General features: G+C 38.9%; 2 protein-coding genes across 9 annotated transcripts in view; one reads left to right on the top strand and one right to left on the bottom strand.

Annotated features, from left to right (window-relative positions):
• Positions 1–2,485: 2,485 nt before the first annotated feature.
• Positions 2,486–14,335, bottom strand: LOC127363678 (butyrophilin subfamily 3 member A2-like). Of its 3 annotated transcripts, none has more exons than XM_051400467.1 (7): positions 14,309–14,335; positions 13,710–13,798; positions 8,957–9,292; positions 7,277–7,526; positions 6,460–6,524; positions 5,768–5,872; positions 2,486–4,695 (listed from the first exon to the last, which is right to left on the bottom strand). In XM_051400467.1, exons 3-7 carry the CDS (start codon positions 9,222–9,224, stop codon positions 4,157–4,159), a joined length of 1,227 nt encoding a protein of 408 aa, XP_051256427.1. In that variant the 5' UTR covers positions 9,225–9,292; positions 13,710–13,798; positions 14,309–14,335; the 3' UTR covers positions 2,486–4,156. The 3 variants fall into 3 exon arrangements, with proteins under 3 accessions (XP_051256427.1, XP_051256428.1, XP_051256426.1); XM_051400468.1 differs by having other exon boundaries at positions 13,719–13,798; XM_051400466.1 differs by lacking the exons at positions 13,710–13,798; positions 14,309–14,335 and adding an exon at positions 10,185–11,131.
• Positions 11,623–14,533, top strand: part of LOC127363688 (uncharacterized) — a 45,939-nt gene continuing 43,028 nt past the window's right edge. For all 6 annotated transcript variants that reach the window (XR_007884921.1, XR_007884920.1, XR_007884919.1 and 3 more), the window contains exon 1: positions 11,623–12,533. The gene's annotated coding sequence lies outside the window, so the exon portion shown is untranslated. The remainder of the gene's footprint in view (positions 12,534–14,533) is intronic.

Genomic DNA, 14,533 nt, shown 5'->3' with positions numbered 1-14,533 from the left:
GTACTTATAGACCTTTGTCAAGCCTGAATAAGTACATATACTGTGATGCTCTTACGTCTTTATGCATTGTTTTCTTCCTAATTGAATTCCTATGCTACTTGTTTCTTTGTTTTAGTTTTTTCTGATCATTTTGGCTTCTTTGATATTTTCATTCTAAAAAAAATCATTATTTGAGAAACAACAAGGGATTCACTGTCTCGCTTTCTGATAAAAAAAAGTCTGTATTTATTAGACAACATGTCTGTCTATGCGTCTCCATCAATGGATGGTTATTAAGATATTCCCAGTCTGGTAGCTCAGGTGTTTTAAGCTTTGCTTCCTGTGGCTTTAGTATGAAGACGTGTTGCACCATTCAATAACTAAAGGACTTAAATTAGGTGTGATGGCAAAAAGCCAAAAAAGTGCACACTGAATCAGCCAATAACGGGCCTCTATCACATCGGTTATCACAGCATTTTACCCATAATTCATTGTATCCAGTGTGAACATGCCTCAATATACTGAGGCACGCAAGAGGAAGGTCTAAATAGACTATTTCCCCCTATAAATATATATTAACCATTTAAAGTGACCATTACAAGGTATTGTAGAGTAAATATGTACTTTTTCGATTGTATAATAAGAATCACACTAATATATGAGCATTTTACCTCCATTACCACTTCCATCATATTCTGAACTGGATAATTTTGACTTTTTCCACGTTTCCACGTTGTGTGGGTATCTGTTTATTAACTTGCCTTCATACTGTGTAAGTCTTCAGTGCTGTAATGCTGCCATCTGCTGGTCATTTACTGTATTACGAGTTCAGAGTTGACATCGATCTTTAATAGCAGATACAGCACTGCACTCATTTCCCAAAAAATGTTTTAAATCACCAAAACCCTGCTAAGATAAATGAAACAGTGGACTTTATGGGGCTGTTGGGGGAAGATTACACACTAGTGTCTGTCCCAGAACAGAGCCCATATCGAATACATAAACATGCACACATCTAATTATTCACTATATATATTATATTACAGCTATATTAACACAGTGTTGTATCTAGGGGTTGGTGTATTGGTTTATAACCTATTGATATCTGATATATTGTAAATAATTGTCACCTCAGGCATTGGGTCATTTTTCACTATTTTTCCCCATCACATTTTATGAAAACAAGTTATTAATTGAGAAAATTGCAGCTGTGTGTCTGTTTGTTTTTGGCCAATAAAAAGAGGGTTGCTGTTATTGGATAGGACAGCTCAAGATAGACCAGAAAGGGGTGTGAGAGAGAGAAAGAGAGAGAGAGAGAGAGAGAGAGGGAGAGAGGGGGGGAGGGGGGGGGGGATGACACTTTGCAAAAGGACTCGAACCCATGGCCACTGCAGCAAGGACTCAGCTTTGGTACGTGGGAGGCCAGCTCCAGACTTGGACCAGACCATGGAGGGACTCGCCACCACTGAAGGCCCCGACTTGAAGAGCATCAACAAAGTCTGCAGGGCTGTACTGAAAGAGCTGCAGGAGAAGCTCTGCGGTCGGTTTGGCAGTCACTGCAGGTTTACTCGTCGGTGTGGCTTTATTTGGATTCGTGTACACACTAATCGTTCATGTAATAGGCCTGTAAAGCAGCACACCAGACTGATGTCCTGTAACTGGGCCAGTGGTGGACTAAAGGCTAGAGGAGCGTTGACCCCTCCTTCCTCACTGCCACCGATGTGCCCTTGAGCAAGACCCTAAACCCCAACTGCTCCAGTGACCAGCAGATTGGGAGTTTAAGAGCAATGCTCCACCTGAGTAAAAACTGTAAGTAAAATGTGTGCTATTGTCTTTTATAAAGCAGCCCTGTGTTATAAACAGTGGTAGACTAATAAGTATTGGCATTGTTAGTTACTGAGGCTTAGTAACCGAGTATTTAGCATTTGTTGTTGCCTAAATTAAATGTAGCAACCACGACTCAGCCGAGTACTTTCAGTGTGATAACCAGAATGTATTCACTGTCTGATAAGCCAACTGTCCACAGCGTCTGTTTCCTAAAAGTGAACGTTTGATGTGGCAACTGCTGGAAAATATCCCTGTAGTTAAGCCTTAATTACCTTTCCACTGCCTGTAAAGTGTATTCTGAACTCTTCTTTAGGTTATTTCCTTAAAACAGAAGACCTCATGGTAGTATCAAGACCTTCACACTGGATATCAAGTCTATAACATTTCCTTCAAATAGTTTCAAAGTTTCCACATAATCAGTGAAGATTTTGTAAATAGCAGGGAAAATTCACCTTAATTAAGCCTAAAACAAAGTCATATCATATCATATCATATATATTCTTTTTCTGCTTCTAACATTTAATATCTGGATTTATATCTTCAGCTGAAAGTCAAATGGTCAATGTCAAAAATTTTTGATGCCATAAATTGTCAGACTGATTCCCTGCACTACATACTGCAATGTCACAATGTATTCACTAAGGGGTGCTCTTTATCTATTTGTAAGGTTTTCAAGTAATTAAACAAATACAGGCTCTTTATTTTGTTAATAACATACAGATGGGAACTTTAAAAACATGCAAAACATGTTACAGACATAATATAAAATCATTCAAATAAAGACTCAAAGAATAAAGGAACCCCGTCAAATCAGGTGCTGCAACAGGTTAGTGTTTTATGCAACAGGCAGAATATGTATAGATATGCACAACAACAAAAGAAAAATGATATTTTTGTTGCAACATGATATCTTTGTTCACATAAACAAATCTTTGTTTCACATAGACAACGATGTTCAACTGGCATTATAAGATGGACTTAATACGATACGATGGATTTTAATATGGAAAAATCTGATACAATCTGATACAGTTCTTAACATTTGTTTAATGTAGACATTTACACCGATCGGTCCTAACATTAGACCACCTGAGTACCCTGACTGACACCTTTCTATCAGAACCAGCATTAACTGTTTCAGCAGTTTGAGCTACAGTAGCTCGTCTTATGGATCAGACCACACAGGCCAGCCTTGGTCAGTGCTCACAATGTTATGGCTGATTGGTGTATTTTCCATTCTAAGTGACATTGCTTCAAGTAAATATATTTTACAAGAATTTAATAAGAATCCCAAGTATTTTTTCCTCCTCTATGGGGGAAAAAAAAAAAAGATAAATGTATCATTTCAGAATTACAGAATTACTGTTAGCAGCAAAGCCAATTCATAACGTTAAAATCGGACCATCGATCGGTCCATGGTACGCTTAGATCGATCCAGGGGTCAGCGTACCCAAGTAGTTGCATTTATAACGTTAAAACCGATTTATGACTCGTATTCGTAAATCTTTACACCTCTAGCAGCAATACAGAGTTTTTTTTTATCAGGCACATGATTGGGACAAAAAAGCAGGAACGTATACAGACCAGCCGAAACCTGGGAGTACCACTGGCTGGACTACCAGAGTCCATGAGCACCATAGGCACACACAGTGCACAATAAAGAGGAAATATTTATTGTGCATGGGTTGTTTTCTGTTTCCCTATTTATTAAAGTTTTTAGTTTTCTAATATAAAAGTGCAAAGTACCTCTGTTTTAAGACAAATGCTGAGATAGAGTCGACCATTTGGAGCAATTCTATGTCACAACATTTATGTAAAAAAAAACACTGTTAACAGTGTTTAGGACTTCTTTTTAATCTTGAGTGCAAAGACTTGGTAATGTGCCAAGAGCTGACAGTGTATCACTGGTCACCAAGCAACAATTCGCCCATGACAAAAGACAGTATATAAGACACATAGAAACAAGGCACCTGTCACAACCTGCCACCAGCCGGCAGCTAACGGCAGTACAAAGACAGCATGCACTGCAAATCGTACTTCAGCCTCACCCACCTGTCCTTTTAAAATTGGCAGGTTGAGTTTAAGACAACACGTAAAAAATCATAATTCCGGATTCATCTGGAAGATTCACATCCCTTGTTTATTTGCCGAGGGTTCGGGATATCTGCTGCTAAAACCTTTGCTGCCAACTTTTGACTGTTTAAGGAGTTACTATGAGTAAGCATTTTGTAAAACATCTGTAATACAAACTATTTGTAGGAAAACCAACCAAACTCCCACCCAACTGACAGCTGTAAGTGGTTTACTTTAGATTTTAGTTACACCTGATCACATTTCTGCTCTGTTCTCATTACAGCAAGGGCTCTGAATCTTCAGTTATATTCTCCAGAGGACTGAAGCGGTTAGACGTGGCTGACATGGTGTACCTACGTTGGGGCCTGGCACCGTTCGAACGAGGCTGCGACTCAGACAGGCTCATCGAACGGACAACGTGGTTTTGTTCTGGAGAGGCTGAAAAAGAAGTGGACGACACGGCAGCATTATCTGTCAAAAGAGCAGGACTGCTGTGGTTGTGACAGCTGCTTGGGTTCAGGAGGCCCGGTGCTGGACTTTGTCTCGAGACTCCAGGTTTTGAGTCTTTGTTGCCCGGTTTTGGACGGTTGCTGATTGAGACCGCTGGGTTTTGGTTGTTCTCTTGGTGAAACTGGTGTGAATGTTGGTTAATGGGTTTTGAAATGTCTGGTGAGGATCTGGAAGGACTTTTATGAATCGTAGGCTGGCACACAACAGGACTCTGCTTAGATCGGAGGTCACTGAGTTCTTCAGTTGGTTGGCGGATGATCTCATCTTTGTCATGAGGGACGGACGGTGGCAATTTATGTCCACACACTGTGTGAATACAAAATATATGTTCTGTTAGCACCTGCTTCACCTGACATTTCAATTTTACTATCAATTCTCAAACAGAACAGAAACAGAAACATACAACAGAATATTTCCTGATTGCTGATTGCTGCATTAACCTACTCATTGCTGCCGTTTGCAATTAAAGTCCAGATGAAATAGAGAATACATCCTGGGTCATATTGTACCCTAGGGACTTGTCGCAGTAGCTACTAGTACTGAATGTGTGCTGTGTCGCTCCGCCAAGCAACTATAGCGCTCCTATTAGCTGACTGCCGGACTGGGAGTTCCCAGTGAAAAGCACGGCCAGACCGGGACCAAATACACCATCCAGTGCCGACGGAGGTCAGTTTGACGACAGGGAATACAGTACCAACGTGTTTTTTGCCATATTTGACTTTTAGAACCAAGAAACAGGAACAGGACACTCTGTAAATCACGTTGGTACCGCTGTTGTCAAACTGGCCTCCATCTGTCTTGGAGGTTGTGTTTACTGGGAGGCTGCTGAGCCCCGTTCGGTTACATGCTTACGGCAGCTACAGCAGCAGTTGAGGCAGAGCAGCCAGAGGACGTCAGACAGAAAACCAGACAATATTCTCTCCACAAAAATATGATCCAGTTTCACCCAAATCACTGATAAAGTTGTGTGTTTGTACAGTAAAAAAGATTGATTGACTGGTGGATATTATGATATTTCATCTGTTAAAGTCCAGATTTTTAATCCTTTAAGATTAAGTTTCTTCAGGTACCACGCACAAATTACATTATGTTCAGAAAACAAACGCCCACACTTTAGTTTTGGTGGTTCAGGTGTTTCTATCAAATTTCTCTACTGATTCCCTCCAGAACAGAGCTGATCTGGTATCTTTGGCGCCCCCCAGTGGTACAAATATACTGATTTATTTATTTTTTTTAAACAAAACAAACGTATTTCATCAATATAATGTAAAAAGATGCAATAATAACAAATATTGTTGGCTGAAGAAGCTGATGGTGAATTTCTAATTTTTTTTCTATTTTCTAAGTATCTTAACATAAACAAATGTTGTTGACTTACCGAAGTTGCCATATTTCTTCCATAAGAAGGCAGTCAATGCACATACAACTACAGTTACTACAACAGCGATGCTGGTGGTTAGAGTGCAGGACGTCATGCAGTCAGCTGAAATGATAATGAAGATTATGTGGAAATGATTCATTATATGATATTTCAGAAACATTATATCATCTACAGAGAGAGCATCTGAATAACTTGTTGTCAGATTATTAGGAGCTGCTTTCTGCCCCACACTGTATGCTCTTTTAGAGCCACAACTTTAGACAAAACTCAGAACTGAACACAAACAACTGCTGTCACACTGAATGTATAAGTCACTGAAGTCTCCTCCATAAAGAGACTCAGGTATGTACAGCTATACTTTTGATGTAATTATCTTAGCGAGAATATCCTCAGTATGTTATTAACCCACAAATTAGTGAAATAAGATCTGAACCTTTTAGTTTTATAACATAAATAATAATGACCAAAATATGTGTATAAAGAATATTTGGAAAAATGAATTAGCAATGAATGAACTTTGTATTCTTTTTCTGGCTTATGGAAACACTACAGATATGTTTAAATTGTAGAAACATTCCCATTCCCCAAAAACAAAAAACTCAAACTGTGGTATCACAATAATGTATGTGGCTGACAGATGTTTAAAGCATGAATGTAAATTGTTACAGGTGGATGGAGCTCAGGCGTACCTGGTATGTAAATATCTGTTTCCCTCGTTTGGTTTATCCGAGGCTGATGAACTCTGCAGATTCTCCTAAAATAAAGACAGTTTTAGTTCCATTAGTTTTTAATTGAAAACAGGGACGTCTGGTCTCTATAACAGCTAACTAGTTTGCTAACCTTGTCCAGTTCCCCCTTTGAGACTGGTTTTAGTGGCATCTAGCGGCGAAGACTGCAACTAATTGAACACTATGTCGTCTGTGTTTGACAACCTGGGAATGGGAACGGGCTGTGAAGTGTGCGGAGAAACTAAAGTGGCTGCGAAACTCATGAAAAACACATAAAAAACTCCTCTCTGATAAACAGAATCATCCTGCATTAGAAAACTACACAGTAAAAACAAGCAACAAGCTAATAGAACAAAGGCCAAGGGTCAAAAAGACTGAGTCTGTCAAAAAAAAAAGAAGCCTATTAAGTATGTATGATTTAAAAAATGACATAATACAGACAGAGAATTGAATAAAAAGTTCCTAAAAACATCAGAAGGAGATATAGATATCATAGAAATCGCTCATTTTACACAAACTTCCTGCAGTTATTAGTTTAGTTTATCAGTCGTTCTACACTGTTATATATTATTAAATATCAATAAAGGGGGTCCCTTAAGGAAAAAGGTTGGGAACCACTGTTCTAAAGTAAGTAAAAACACAATGATTCCTATATTCAGGTGATTATACACTAATGAAAACAAATATTATATTACATTTCTCCCAATAGAGCCTCCTAAAGGTTACACACTGGACTTCTAATGGGAGAAATCTCTTTAGTATTAAACTGTAATTGTACCTGTTGGTGTCAGCCTGCACAGTCAGTCTCCTTGTGACGGTGAAACATCCCCTGGAATCCAGATTGGTCTTTGGGTCTTCAGCTCCGATGCTGTTTCCCTGATGGTCTAGAAATGTTACCTCAGGCTCCGGGAACCAGCAGTTTGCTTCACACTGCAGAGTCACTCCTCCTCCTCCTCCTCCTCCTCCTCCTCCTCCTCCTCCTCCTCCCACAGCTGGAACAACTGAGAGCCTTGGCTCAGAAAATGCTCCTACAAAACCAAGAATTATACAAGGTGTGACCTCAAAATCAGTTCTATTAAATCATATTTATTATAGATACGGACTAGTTATCGACCAATACGGGCTTTTCAGTTGTTGATGACGATTTTTAGAGAGCAGGGCGGTCGATGGCCGATATATACATGTCTAAGTAAAGGACAGTCACATATATTTCCATTATTCCAAGTACATTTACAGTCTTATAAACTGGGTTAGCCAGTCATTTTGATGTGAATGTGACTGGTGCAGTACGTCAGTAAGTCTTTCAACTGCATTATCATACACATTATAACATAATATATATTTAACACTATGGTTTTAATAAGTTGTATAATGTTTTGATAGTGGCTTTTTAGAAATAAAGAGGATCTGAAAAGTCACACTTATGTTTTCTTTCACAAGTGGAAATAAATTTAAAATAAATATAATAACGATGATATATAATAATAATATAATAAATCCACTGACAGTGATTAAAAATGAGGACATATTGAACATATTTACACTGTATGTTTTGGGGAACAGATACTTTCTCAGTATTGGTGACAGGGTTCGAGTTATGGGAAGCTTACTTTCATATGCTTTCTCCCTTTGAGTGATGAGTCTCGGTATTTTTCAGTCTACTGAAACTTTCAGTTGCAGTTTCAGGTTGTTGCAATCTTGATATTCATTTAAATTTCTTTTTATGTATGAGCTTTATAGACAGTGGTTATATTGCCAAAGCAAACAGGTATTAACAGTTACAAAGCAATAATAATAAAAGTATGAATGTGTATGTTTGGACAATCACAAACACTAGAGGGAACTGTAACACATATATGACTTTAACAAGCAAACAAGCAACAACAACAGCCAATTTCAACATGAAAAACAAGAAGCAGTATTTAATTCGGTGGTGTTTCACTGGAAGTCCCGCAGCTCAAATATTTAGCTGCCAATGTACAGCAGTTTTGTTTTTCACCTAATAGATATCTGAGTTTGTCCTGTTCTGACTCAAATTCAATATTTTTGTAGGATTCTGGGAAAGAATAATGCTCTAATTTCTGCATATTTGTCACAGTGTAACAACAACTGTGTCTCTGTCTCTGCCACGTGGACACAGCCGGTCCTCCACTGGGTCTGTACCTCGTCAGTATCTTTCTCAATGACTCATCAGTCACAGTGGTGCTATAATTTGGTTGGGGCAGATTGTCTGTGGGCTGTCCTGAGGCGGTGTAGGGTTGCAGTTAATGGACTGATGTGTGTGTGTCTCTCTCTCTGAAAGAGTACTCATTAAGCTATTATTATTTAATGATCGCCACATCCTGCTTATTTGAGACACTCTCGTAAAAGCTCAGATTATAACTCAAATGTGTGGCTGCACTCTGGACTGAACGGAAACAATTATCAAGTTAGAGAACAATAACTTTAAGGGACGTACCGACAAAGAGCTCCACTCTAATGACTTTCTGGGCTTTCTTCAGGATGGTCTTACAGATGTATGTTCCTGTATCAGAGAGCCGCAGGCTGGAAATCCTCAGCGAGATGTTTCCCCTCATCAGTTCATTCATGAAGAGGTTTGTTCTGTACCTGAAGACCGGATTCTTCATCTCGTGGGTCTCACAGCCATCGCGGTACAGGAAGGCGATGCCTCGATCCAGACCTTCCTTGGACCACTCCACTGTAGGGAAGTCGCCGCTGACGTCCATGCGGCAGGGCAGGATGACCGATTCTCCATCAAAGGCCAGGATCTTCCCTGATACACCGTCCTCTGAGGCTGAAAACACAAAACATGGTGGTAAATTTATATTTTTCTTATTGTCAACAGATTTGCCAGCCAATAGAAGCACTATGGGAACCCGGAAATGTGGCGCACCCTAAAGTTTAATGTTAGAAATGTTTGTGGGAACAGCACTTGATTTTTAGTTGATTCTAACTGGCATGTTGGTCAATTTGCATAATGTGCATCACCTATTGTCGGGGGGTTTTGGGTGTTATTACGGATGCTGAATCCATTTCTGACCCTCTTCTCTGGGGAAAGTGGGGTTCGAAGAAAGTAGGGGGGTTGCAGTATGTTAAAAACATCATATTGCCATTATTTAGAAAGATGTTTGCGTCACAAATTAAATTTTCACTGACAAAATAAGGGATTAAAATCATGATGATGGGACATTTTTTTGAGGAGGGGTCTGTAGCAAACAAACATGTTTCCTTCAATCTGGAGAACAAGATTTGTAGTCCAGGGCGCCTCTTTAGAACTACAATATTACATAATAATCTCACACCATTATCTAAAAACATTTAGATATCGCACTTGACAATATTGTGTTTAATCGTGCAGCCTTAGAACAAAGTGCATGACATATGGTAATACAGACACATTAATGCATACGGTTCGATTCCCATTCCCAGTCTCCTTATAGAGTCTCATATTAAGACGATATTGAGGTTGGGATCTCAGAAACGCCCCATTATTTTACACTGGCACTGAGGTGTCATGTTACCCACTGACCCAGTTTATCCCTTACTGCTTTCAGCTTCACAGTGGACGTTATTCCGCCACGCAATGGGAGCAGATTTCTTTACAGTCGCTTTCATAAACAATACACTTAAGTCCAAACCACAGGAACGCAGATAAACGAGACACAAATCTTCAACTTCATACAAACCTGCGCAACAGGACAGGAGGGCGGCGGCCACCAGGAAAAGACGCACGGCAAAAACACAAACACGCACACAAAACATATCTAATGCAGGAGTTTAAAAAAAAGAAAAGAGTGTCTAAAACTTAAAAATTGGTCCCATCCACTGAGCTGCCAGCCTGCTGGTGCTGAAGAGAGGGCCCAATACACCCCAAAAGAAAATAAGGGGCCCTCTAACAAGTGTCGCTTGTGGAGGTCGATTCTAGAGTCAATAAATCCCAAAATCTGGTTCTCTCCTCTGTGTTCAGCCGCTTTGTGCTTCATCAAAGAGTGGATTTATCTCGGTATGCAAATGACCCCACTCTCGGGTCTCCTCTCTCCGTCTCTCTCGCCTGTTCTACTCGCGCATGCGCAGTGTACCGCCGCCCACGGACTGGTAATCTGACACTGAGATCATGAGACATAACAGAAGTACTGTTTCTACTAAGTGATATTTGTGTATGAAGGCGGTTCAGGTTTAAAATCACTGCTCTGACTGAAGCAAAGAATAAAGTCTGATTGTAGTTTAAAGCTGCAGTAGGTCACTTTTATTAAGAAAATAACTTTTTGTCACATTTGTTTAAACTTTCACTATATCCTGACCGAACATGAGACAGATCATCTGTGGAAAAATCAGCTTCCTCTGGTTCCTCCTAGCGCTCCTAATGGCGTCTGCAAGAATCCAACAGGCCTGAACCCAAACAACCAATCAGAGGAGAGACAGATATGACAGAGGGCGTTTACTCTTTCTTGCTGCTGTCAAACCCAGTGCCCAGGTTCAAGTCTTCACCAACCCCTTCAAATAAGATCATTACCACATGTTATGCTTTTAGGTTGGTGGCTTGAAGATAGCCGAGCCTCCATAGTAACTTTCTTTCTCGGCTCTGATTGGTTGTTTTCGTTCAGGCCCGGTGGAGTCTTAATAACGCCATTAGGAGCCTGAGGAACCTGATTTTTTCACAGATTATCTGTCTCATGTACGACTGTCAGGATATAGCAAGAAATATGTCCATAAACCTCCTACCTACTGCAGCTTTTTTTAAAAACACTGACAGAAGCATTTATAGGCCGCGAATATCTTTAATGCCTTTATCTTGAGATCACTCGTTAATTATTTCTTTATCTTGAGATTAAACTTATTTTCTACTGTCTTTTGTCACTGTAATGGCAGCTTCCCCTTTATAAAGGAGGACAAAAATGGATACCCCCCTCCCCCGGAACACAAAAAAAAAAAAGAAAAAAAAAAAAAAAAAAAAAAAAAAAAAAAAAAAAAAAAAAAAAAACTTGCAGGTTCAAAGTGACAAAGTGATTTATTCACAATTTAATACAAGCAGACATATAACAAAGGTTATCACAGTGGGAGGGAGGATGGGATAAAGGTAGTTTGGAAAACAAAGTAGAACAATATAACAAAACTAGACTTCACTTACCAGTTAGTAACCACATCCCTTAATGACATTTCCCCTTTATACTGGTAGTTGCTATGGTAACAGACAAAAAAACCTCCTCAGATACCAACACATACACAACTCAGCATATATTCAATCCACCAGTCAGCACTTATTTATATTATTTATGGGCCTCTCATCACTTACACATCACTTACGACGGAGGCTGTGCAAAAAGTTGATCTTTATTGATTATATTGATGCCGAATTGACAGTCGGACAGTGGACATATGAGGCACTTTATCTTGTGTTTCTAGAGTTAGGTGTCGTTATGGACGCATACTGCAGTGTTAAAATGACATGTTTCTTAAAGGGAGTTTGGCGCAATATATTCCCTGAGAGTACAGAACACAATGAAAAACTTTGTTTAGAGGAAGTGAGAATGCACTGAAATGAAAAAGGCGTCTGGTGGTTTGAAACAGAAAGTGAACTAAGTGACTGAAGCAATACACAGGGGACCACAAACTACCACTACCTCTATTGTTTTAGTTTTCTCACAGAAAACAACAACAGCAGTAGATCTGAAAGATGATGATTGACCAGCTCCAGGTGTATTGAACTAGTTAGCAGCAAGACGAGAGTGCACAGCTGGAAACAACCAACTGGAGAGAACACAGGGGAGACAGATTTGAATGTGTCATTTTAAGTAGTCCCCAATCAAAACAATACCAATTAAGTCAGCTGGGATTGGTGATGGGTTGTTCAGGCTGGGGAGGAGCAGAGCTTGGATACGGGAGGGAAATAACAGAGAGAGGAAACAGGCAGGGAGACGGAAAACAAAAGAAACCTGTAGTACAGGTAGAGCAAGTGCGTACCATTTACAGTAAATGTTTGCACAGCTGCCTACGCAGGTTTTGTACCATCTTTCGACTGATCAGTGACTCAACAGGTAAATCAATTTTACTTTTAATATATTTTTGCTATCGCTGGTTGGCATTTTTGTTCAGCTTTCTATATTGTAATTTGTTTTTATTTAAAGAGAATGGACAAGTAGCCTAAGCGAGCATTTTCCTGGTTGCGAGAGAAATATTTGAATATGTCAGACAGACAAATAACGAAAGCATTCAGAGAAGTTGGAACTGATAGATTTTTAAGTTTGTTTGATTTCCTGCACAAATGATGTGCTGTATTTTTTACTGATAATGTTATATGCTGTTTCAACTGTTTGCTTATGGGTTCAAAGTTTAGCTTTGTGGCTGTTATGGCAATAGTAGGCTAAATTGTTTAAAGTGAAACAGGACAAAATGATGTAAAAGTAGCACTAAAGGAAGAAATGAAGATGAAAACTAAGGGTAATTCTGTGTATTAATATTAATGAATGAATTAAAGCCAACAAGCAGTTATAAAAGGGCTGCCTGGAAAAAACACCAACATTCATATCACCCTATCACTTGCATTATCTTAAAGTATTATTCTCTCAATTAATAATTCATTTGTAACCTCCAGTATAGTGCACCATTTTACTTTAGGGGCCACAACACTAACTAATGTTTTTAGTAATAAATAATAAATGAGTTGTTAGTTTATCGGCTGGTTCACATAAAGAAAGTGATCAGTATCAGTTCAAATAAATGAGCTAATCATGACCTAATGATTCATTAATATAGGATCTCCCAGTTTGTTCTCTAGTAACCCAACATTATCTACTATATATACTATACAGTCCTCCATTAGGAATTACCAGGAATTAGTAATTAACAATTCATCAGTTATTAAGTTGTCCCTGATTCTTTCCTCACTTGTTTCTTGGATTGTTTCTTATTTCTTAACTAATTAACTAATCATTATACTCTATAAAACTTGATTAGGGGTTACGCATTAACTATGTTTGTTCCTCATTTGTTCCTCATTTGTAGGAATTTTGTATTGTGTCCCTTATTGTAGGTTTAATTTATAAAATAAGATATGTAGCACATATTTATTAACAACAACATCTAGTTGTGAACAAATACAGTAGTTCAAGCACTTACAAGCAGTTTTACTTCATCATAAACTATTATTGTTAGTATTATTATCTGCTGGTCTGACTGAAAGAGGCTGAAGAGAGAGAACACAGTCAACATACTCAACCTACAGGTGACCACACCCTAACAACATCCAATGCAAAATCAAGCGCCACAGGAAACCGTCCCCACTGACTGCAACCAGGAAACCCTACAGAGGAGAGAACAGGAGGACCAGTGTTATTTCTCTTTTATGAGTATGAAAAAGCAAACAGAGAGAAACTCGGTGGACAACAACCGGCTCTGGACTGGAGTTAAAAAATACAGACACAGACAAAGTAGCCGGAGCACATCATCAGCGTATAATAATACAAATATAAATTTTACATCAATTTCTCATCCACTTTTCTTAATAAATACCAGAAATTTAAGTTCACACAACCCATTCAGCCAGTCAGCCAGTATTTACAGTCTAATATTTAATGGCATAAATAAGGAAATACATTAGCAGCCTCAGCTTTTTCTGTTGAGTTAGGCAATTTGACTTCATAAAAAAACCTCACAACGCTGCAGTGACGCCACTTTAAAAGCATAAAACTATGACTTATAAAGTACTTTGAGTTTCAACAACCATGTATTTGAGTGGAGAGGGATATGTTGAAATCAGCTTTACTAAGAAAGATATAAATCTGACATTTGACACTTAATAATCACCGCTTACCCTAGAGCTCATGTGCCTCAAGCAAGAGGTGAAAATAAAAGAGGCCTTCCACAGGCAGCTTGGCCTTTTCTTACCTAAGCACCTCCTACTGACACTCCCTCTTTTGACATCACTCTGTCAGTGAGCATGTGCTGGGTCCTAAAGCCTCACCTATTACATGCATATATATCTGTATATATATCTGTATATATGTATGTATGTGTACTATAGTGCTGTCACAGTTGT

This window comes from Dicentrarchus labrax, unplaced genomic scaffold (genome assembly GCF_905237075.1).
Source record: "Dicentrarchus labrax unplaced genomic scaffold, dlabrax2021, whole genome shotgun sequence".
NCBI lineage: Eukaryota > Metazoa > Chordata > Actinopteri > Moronidae > Dicentrarchus > Dicentrarchus labrax.
Note: the sequence above shows the minus strand (reverse complement) of the source record. Positions and strands in the feature narration are given on the sequence as shown.